General features: G+C 34.6%; 1 protein-coding gene across 1 annotated transcript; it reads right to left on the bottom strand.

Annotated features, from left to right (window-relative positions):
- Window positions 1–236: 236 nt before the first annotated feature.
- LOC114308280 (isocitrate dehydrogenase [NAD] regulatory subunit 1, mitochondrial) lies at window positions 237–7,465 on the bottom strand. Its single transcript, XM_028253838.2, has 4 exons — window positions 6,645–7,465; window positions 5,022–5,261; window positions 2,025–2,103; window positions 237–700 (listed from the first exon to the last, which is right to left on the bottom strand). Exons 1-4 carry the CDS (start codon window positions 7,179–7,181, stop codon window positions 426–428), a joined length of 1,131 nt encoding a protein of 376 aa, XP_028109639.1. The 5' UTR covers window positions 7,182–7,465; the 3' UTR covers window positions 237–425.
- Between the last annotated feature and the right edge of the window lie 1,336 nt (window positions 7,466–8,801).

The raw sequence follows: 8,801 nt of genomic DNA, 5'->3' as shown, positions 1-8,801 counted from the left end.
AATAAAATAATCTTTGACTTTTTAATTTAAGTTATAGACTTTTTTATTTTTTTTAGTGACTTTTAAGTTAAAGTGTTGCTTGCCAAACGAGGCCTAAATAATAGTAACAATATAAACCCATTCCAAATTCCTATTTTCCCCAATGCCATGCTTCTCCATGACAATCACCAAATATGAAAGACAAAGTGAACTTTTACAACAGTAAATATCACAAAATTTGACCCATTGATAGGTCCTTGTTTGAATTAGCAAAGCATTATTATTTAACTTGAATTGAGATTATTCAAACCAAAAATAATAATAATAATAAGTGATTAATAGTGTAAGAAAGCCTAGCAACTAATGCAAGTGAAATATTAATTGAGAAAAACAAGCATGTACGAACCCCACGTCCGGTAAACAGTTATGGAGGATTATCTTCTCAATCAGCCTAAAGCTGCTATGACTGCATCAACCACCTCTTGTGTGGTGCTACTGCCTCCAAGGTCTTTTGTCCGGTGCTTGCCCTCTGATATAACCCGCTTCACAGCAGTTTCTAATCGATCAGCAAATGATGGAAATTGGAGATGTCTCAGCATCATGGCTGACGAGAGAAGCAAGGCCACTGGATTTGCTTTCTTCTGCTCCAGTACTTTCATATTTCCCACATTTCCCGCTGAAGCACCTTGCTCAAAAACAGCATGATCAGCCCCAACATTTCCTGCAGCAAAAACAGATGATTGATTGAATATTTTCTTGGCACAGAGTCTATTTTCTAACTAATGCACTTCATACATTCGCCATAAAGTTTTTCAACAGAATTTGTACATATTTGTATGAAATGAACATGTATGCAGGTACTAGAAGCATCTAAACATGTATGCATTTGGTATGGATGAATGGCTTCTGTTGATAAACTTGCAAACAGATGCTGTCATATAGAAAAAGAAAAATAGAAAGAGAAAATAACTCCATTTTCACCCATCTCATACTACAAAAGACATTAATAAATCTAATGGTGAAGTTGTACGCTACTTTTACCCTCAACTTAACCTTTGTTGCCATGAACTATAAATGGTACCCTTTTCCTATGTCCCATTGTATTGACATCCACAGATCACCAAGCATTTTTGTTGATTATTTTTGCTGTACTTGGATAGAGAACTGATCTATAACTTCTTTAGCAATTTGGCTCATGTCCAAAATGATAAGGACAACCTTGTTCCTATTTCATTTAATCCACTAATACCAGTCAAGCTCAAGCAGAACTGGTGCTACAATATCTGTCTTGTTGCCACGAAGAAAATATCAACTTCTATGATAAGCATGGTTTTAAAGTGAAGGAGTTGTACCACCCAAGGAAAAGGTTCCACCATATTGATCTGGGCATGTCAGCACACAAAGGAAATTATATGGAGCCATTTAGTCTTACCCTAACCATTCATATGGTTGAAATAATTTGACAAAAGTGCCCAGCGCACCACATGGTTTAAGTAAATCATTGGTTGGAAAAAATTCCCCTCCCAACATAAAAATGGCAACTTGTGCCCTGAAGATCTCACATATGGTGTCATCAATTAGTGCCATGTCACAGCAGTTGAGTTACAAAATTTTTATTTATTTAAAAAAAAATAAAAAATTAAGAGCTCATATAGGAAACATGTCTAGTTTATGTTTAGTTATTGAAACATGTCTAGTTAACTAATGTATGATAACTGAAAACCCATCAATCAATTCCACTGAAGATAAGCATCATCCAGTAAATTCCACAGAAAAATATAGTTCAAATTAATAGCAAGGATGCACTAGCTTAAATTAAATAGTCAGGCACTTGAGTTAATTAATTTTCTTGAACTAACTCGATCCAGCTAGATTTTCAACACTGGCTGATTTTCATGGGGTTCCAACCAATACAATTAATGAACATTACACACCTATAAGTGGATTTCCAAAAACGATAAAAGGAGCAGAAAGGGAAAGGGGAAAAAAAATAACAAAAACATTAGGCAGGAATAATCAGAGTTGGAAAATGTTGATTGATGTACCTCCTGGCATGACTCCTGTGCCGCCAGCAATACCAGCAGCAGTATTTGCAACAAGATTGCCATAAAGATTAGGTGTCACCTGCAAAATGGAACCAGCATTTTTCTTCAGCTAAGAATCTTCATTTCCTTCTGGAAAATAAACAATCAAAGACGAAGCCAAGCAGTAGAGTGATAATGTTAATGACTGAATTTTGATTTTATGAACTTATCCTCGTATTGAGGCATAACATCATTTCACTGATCAATGCATATGTTGCCAAAAGGAATTATGATGATCCATACAGATGGAGAAATCGAAAAAAGTTTATGCCCGTACAACTATAGTGAGATGAGTGAAGGGGAATTATTTCTGTGCAACATGACAAGAGACTGTCTATCAAGATTCAAGACAAGGAGATTCTATAGAAGTGCCAGCCACTTTCGCTGGGGAACTCTCTTAGTAAGTAATAATACCCCGAGACTTGGTGGTAAAACACTTGCTTACCCAAAAGAGGTATTTGGGGACCATGAACCCCCCAAAGCTCCAAAAGATCCAAATAAACGAAACCTTCATATGTATTTCACCATAAGCCCTCCAAGAGTTTCAAGGCTGGCCCCTCAAAATTTTCAAAATTCTTGCACTGCCGGCCCTAAAGAAAACTCCTTCCTTTGTCTCTAGGATGGTTATGTTATGGGCAAGAGGAGAGCCACCCAGCCTACCCACCATTGTGTAGCCCATCACCATTGAACCTTTATAATATATATATATATATAAGAAGAAGAAGAAGAAGAAGAAGAAGAAGAAGAAGAAGACTAAAATCTACATGATGACTACACCAGTTATGGACTTCAGTTGTCCAGCAGCAGGCAGTTATGTATATAGAACAAGTTTGTAGCTAAAATAAAAAAGCAATAAGATGGAAAACAGGCAATACAGAGACAATAAGAATGTACGAGCATGAGCAATTTAAATGACAACAATCAGAGAGAAATAGTTGAGTGTTCTTGTCTAAGATGCTTCTGTCATGTGAAGCAAAACCAATGAAGGCACCACTAAGGAGTGATTAATGTTCCAAGAGACAGTAGGAAGGTCCCAAAAAAATATGGGACTCCTACACAGTGAGAGTAGCCTATTCTTCTGACAAAGCATATGTCCCAGCATAGAGCTAATGCCCTTAAAAGGATTCATGTACATGACTCCAAGCAGTTAGAACAGGAAAACCATATATTATTGAATTAATTTATTGCAATCAGAACAGGAAAAAAAAATCATTGCAATAAAAATAATATATATAAAAAAAAGACTACTAAAAATATGATCTATCACCTTTATTTTTATTTTTTTTTTCTCCTTTATCAGTTTAGTTATCATATCCGGATTAAAAATAAATAAAAACAACCCCACATCACCTAATTTCTCTCTGATTGACAGCGAGAATAAGCCTCTTCAGGCAGATACATGTTGACACATCACCTCCAACAACATTAGAAGACATAATTCTAGAGTAAAAAGACGATGTATTGAGTATTTGCATCAGCTTGTGATAGTTATATTTCCACCATCCCTTTTTTCGACCACACATGGTTCCGGACTGATGGTCCTTATCTTAACAAAATCAGACAACCAGTAAAGAAAAGGGAAAAATAAGACAAACTAAAAATTTCCCCTAAAGGAAACTTTAGTTGCAAGAAATTAATTGAAAAGCCCACCCCACATTTCTCCTTAAAACCCAATTATTAAGGAGAGGAAAACTAGAGCCTTATAACTAGCACAGATGGGCAACTCTAGGCGATGTGGGACACATTCCAACACACCCTCCTGGATCATATATGGGGCAACTCCAAGCGATGTGAGACACATTCCAACACACTCTCCTAGACCACAACATACAGTAGCCGGACAAACGACACACCAATTACAGGCCCAACCAAGCTCTGATACCAAATTGAAAACCCCAACCCACATTTCTGCTTAAAACCCAGGCATTACCGAGAGGGAAATTGGAGCCTTATAACCAACACAGATGGGCAACTCAAGGTGATATGGGACACATTCTAACAAAATTCCGATTGGAGGTAATGTTTTCACTCCAAAACTATGATTTCACAATTCAAAATCGAAATCTTATCAAAATCTCAAGCTCGCCGAGATAGAATTGGGGTTCAACTGGAATGGAACCACTCAAACATATGAATCCCAATTAAAAACAATACCAAAGTAAAAGAAAACCTGTAGAGAAGAAATGTGTATCTTAGATTTTGGCTTTCCACTTACAGATAGGAGTAAAACCATATATTATGAGAGATAAACAGTGAGGTTTGCAATGATAATTTATTATTTTTATGTTTAACAGACAAGAAATGTATACATTTAACATAAATATTACAACAAAAAAACAAAAATATTTCAACAAAAAAACAAAAATATTTCTTGCAATATATTTATATTATATGTATATATATTGCATAATTGCTCGCCTAGGTGCTCCCAACCTTAGACCCTTCTATGTGTCTCCATTGTGCGCCCTGCTTCGTACAACTAAGAAGGAAACTTTAGTTCAAAAACTTTAAAAGAAGATGATGAAAGAAAGAAAGAGAAAATGAAAAAAAGTATCTACAAGGGAAGATATTCATGCCTCGTTTGGGGAGAAGCTTTTTGGCTAAAATAGTCAAAAGGCCACAAAAAAGTCAAAAAAACCTAAATGTCGCATCTTACACATCAATCAATCACTTTTTCCCTCACAACCATCTATTCAACTAAAAAATTATCTCAAACACACTAACTTTTTTCATCTCATAAAAAAATCAAAAGGCCAAGTTCAAAATAACTGATAAGACTAATGTTTATATGGATGCGGTATTCCATCAAAACACATTTGTTATTTATGTATCAAGTTTGCAAACTCCACAAACCTCTAGAGTGCCAAGATGCAAATATCCTCTACAGATAGTTAAAAAGTCAGAACTAAATAAGAACATGTAGTAACTAAGAAAACTAAATTCAACTACCTAACTTACCATGACATCAAATTGCTCAGGCTTTGAAACAAGTTGCATGCAGCAGTTGTCCACGATAATTTCATTGTACTTGATTCCTGGATATTTAATTGCGACCTCCCGACAAGATTCCAAGAATAGACCATCTGCAAGCTTCATGATGTTTGCTTTATGCACAGCAGTGACTTTCTTTCTGTTGTTTAAGTACGCATACTCGAAAGCATATTGCGCAATGCGTTCTGAGCAAAACTTTGTAATCACCTATCAAGGAGTGGTATCAGACAATATATACTTCTGAAGCATAAAATAAAAAGAAGTAAATTATGGAAACTCCCTATGTCTTTCAGGAAAAAGATGTGATCATAGGAAACAAAATGTAGCTCATCAAGAAACAAGTTAAAATGACACAAACATAAATGATTCTCATTTCGCAATTAAAAAAAGTACCTCTGAATAGACATGGCTGCATTAAGCCAAACATGAACTTGCCTCATGCACAAAACAAACATCAATTAAATCAGTAATTTCACTACATTTATGGTTGTTCTCTCCAGGAATAAATAGAAGGTTGACAATCCATTATAGCTTAAATCCTAAGGACGGACGCTTCTAATAAGGTGGTGTGTCCATGTCAAACACTAATACACATCAGATACTTCCCAACACATGTTGAATGTTACCAAGAACGCAGATCATGTTAGTACGAGGAAGTAGAATGGGAACGTGATACACCACATACTCTAATGTGGTACAATTAGGGTACTTCTTACTTTGACATCCAATCCTTCACTTTTTCTCTCATCAAATTTAAATTTGATGAAAAAATGCTAAAAAATTATCTCCAATCCTTTCATCAAATGTTCATCAAACCAAGAAAGAATCATTTTTTCATCAAATTGAGAACTTATCAAATCCGTCATTAATTTTGAATTTGATGAAAAGGGAAAATTGGGATAAGAGGAAAAAAATTAAAAAATATTTTGATGAAATATATCAAAACAAGTTTTTTACTCAAATTAGATGCAAAAATTGGTGAAGGGTTGGAGATCATCAGACACCAGCATTTCCAGATGCTATCTTTGGCATAGTTATAGGCTTCATTTGGCATAAATGGTTTGGGCTAAAATAACCACAAAAAGACAAAATAGACTAAAAAGCCAATAAGACAAAATGTCACCCCAAACCATAATTATTTTATTTTTCTCTCACAAAAGTCAAAAAGCTCATCATAAACGAGGCATTTTAGCCTAGACTAAAATAGCCAAAAACCAACCCAAATCACAAACAAACACATAGTCAAATCACTCATTTAACAGATAGATACCAAGACAGAGTGTGCAATATTTAAGCAATATTGACAGGTTCCAATAGAAAGTAATTTCGACTGGACAAATAAGCCAATTCTGAACTTAACCAATCCATAGTATGACACAACAGTAGTATGCAATGCATCTACCATTAAGTCAAATTCCATGTTCATTTATGTTCTTTTGTGTGCAGTTTTTACCATCTCATTTCAAAATTATACAACCAAACCCTCAAAAACCATACAATTCCCAATCAACCAATCACAAGCCCATCAAGATCGCTCATTCAATCGAAATTCAGCACGAAAGTATCAACCAAACACAATAAAAACGATACCTTGAGACTTTCCACGACGCCGGGAACGACTTCGTGCTCGAGGCCCGAATACTCCCCTTCGGTATTCTCCCGAATCACGACGATATCAACGTTTTCGTGCCTCGTCGGCAGTCCAGGCAAATTGAAGCAATGCACGAGCGAAGCATAGAGATCGAGCTCCTTCCTGAGCTGAACATTCAACGAGCTCACACCTCCACCAACAGGAGTGATCAAACCTCCTTTAAGACACACCTTGTTCTTCTTGATCGAATCGAGTACTTCCTGAGGGACTTTCTTCATGTCGCCGTGGACCTCGTACCTCTCAAAGTACACCGGAGCGTGCATCGCCTCCATGACCTGGACGACGGCGCCAGTGACGAGAGGGCCGATGCCATCGCCGGGGATGAGGGTGACCTGGCGAGGAGAGCCGTCACCGGGTCGGGGCATGTAGGTGACGGATCGGGTAGGGTCGAACCTTGAAGGCAACCCTAGGTGGACTTGATTGTCGGAAGAAGATTGGAGGAGTCGTTTTAGGAGTGGTGATGCTCTTCTCGCCATTGATGAATTCTAGGGTTTTGAGAAGATGCAGAAGGAAACTGCTGTGTGTGTATGTCTGTGTAGTGGTTCAGCGATCCGGCGTGAGAGAGCTTTGAAAAGAAGGGTGGAGACCGGAGAGGGAATAATTGAATATTAATTATTTTTAGTAACTAAAAGTGTTTTTTTTTTAGATTTGTAATTATAAAAGTGGTGATTGACTTCCTTTTAATTTGTGATCGGCGTAGAGAGTGTTGTTGGGCTTGTAAAAGTTTGTTACCTATTTTGTTTTAATAATTTAAATTGTTTAATAAGTAAAGTTTCTCGAGGATTGTATGTTTGTAAAAAAACATGTTCAATATTTAATGATTGATTTTTTTAGTGATTTTTTGATTTTTTTGCTAAAATCACTACTTGTCAAACGAGATCTCAGTGTTGCTTTAAGTTATTGGGATGGGTGAAAGTTTTAAAATTTATGATTTTATATCAGATAATTAAAAGATATGATGTATGATGATTAATGAAAGATTATTGATTAATAAAAAATTAAAAATCATAACCTATCTATGAGCATTTTTTCTAAATGTGATGCCAATATGGATTTTTTTTTTTTTTTAAATTATAGTTTGGGTAAGTAAAAAAAATTATTAATTTATGTAACATTACTTGTCAGCAAAACTATTGTGTAAGATAAAAATGTATGTCGTGAGTCAAAGTGTTGTGATTTTTTTTTACAAAACAACCTAGTATATAATTATGTTAAAATATATGGTTAAATATGATTAATTACTCACTCTATAAAAATCAACATAATGTTATGTGTTATTAAAAAAAAATCCTATTAAATATAGAGGGGTGATTTATTTCTCTATTAAAATATTAGGATTTGAATTGGAAAAAAATTTAATTTGTTGGTCAATTTTTTTTTATTTTTATTTTTTTTGGAGAAAGATAATCTAAGTGCATTTTATAGAGAAAATTGTTGAAAAATTCAATATGACAATTGCGTAAGGCATCAGATCCAATATATTTTTTATTTTATTTATGAGAGGTAAGTGCTTTTGTTGTTTTTCAGGATAGTTTATTCCTTATCTATTTGTTGAATTTTTTTGACCATTTGTTTAAATAAATTTTTATCTATTTCATTGTTTACTATTTGTTCAATTTTTTATCCTTATCTGTTCAAATATCTATCCAAAATTTATTATTTGTTCAATTTTTTTGCTTATCTGTTTAAATATATTTGTCAAAATTTTATTATATGTTCAATTTTTTCGCTTATCTGTTTGATTGTATCTCAACCTATCTATTCAATACCTGAGCCTTTTGGAGTGATTTGTTCAAATTGTTTTCCAAGTAGTGATCCGATCTATTTTTGTTATTTGTAAAAATTAGAGCCCTCAATGTGTTTGTTTGTGTGATCATATCACTATCCATACAATCTATCATTTTATTATCAATGCAAAAATTACAGATTTGTTCAACAAAAAATCTTTACAGATCAATAACAACTACAACAAAAACAAAAAATAGATCTCCCACTCTCAAACCCATATCCAAATCCAAATCTAGACATTTTCTGGTAATCCAAATCCAAATCCGAGCCATTTTTGCATAATGAGTCAAATAAATAAATAAATAAAT

Source organism: Camellia sinensis, chromosome 1, assembly GCF_055761805.1.
Source record: "Camellia sinensis isolate YWXY chromosome 1, ASM5576180v1, whole genome shotgun sequence".
Classification (NCBI taxonomy): Eukaryota; Viridiplantae; Streptophyta; class Magnoliopsida; order Ericales; family Theaceae; genus Camellia; species Camellia sinensis.
The sequence above is the reverse complement of the archived record's forward strand: the minus strand, read 5'-3'. Positions and strand labels throughout refer to the sequence as shown.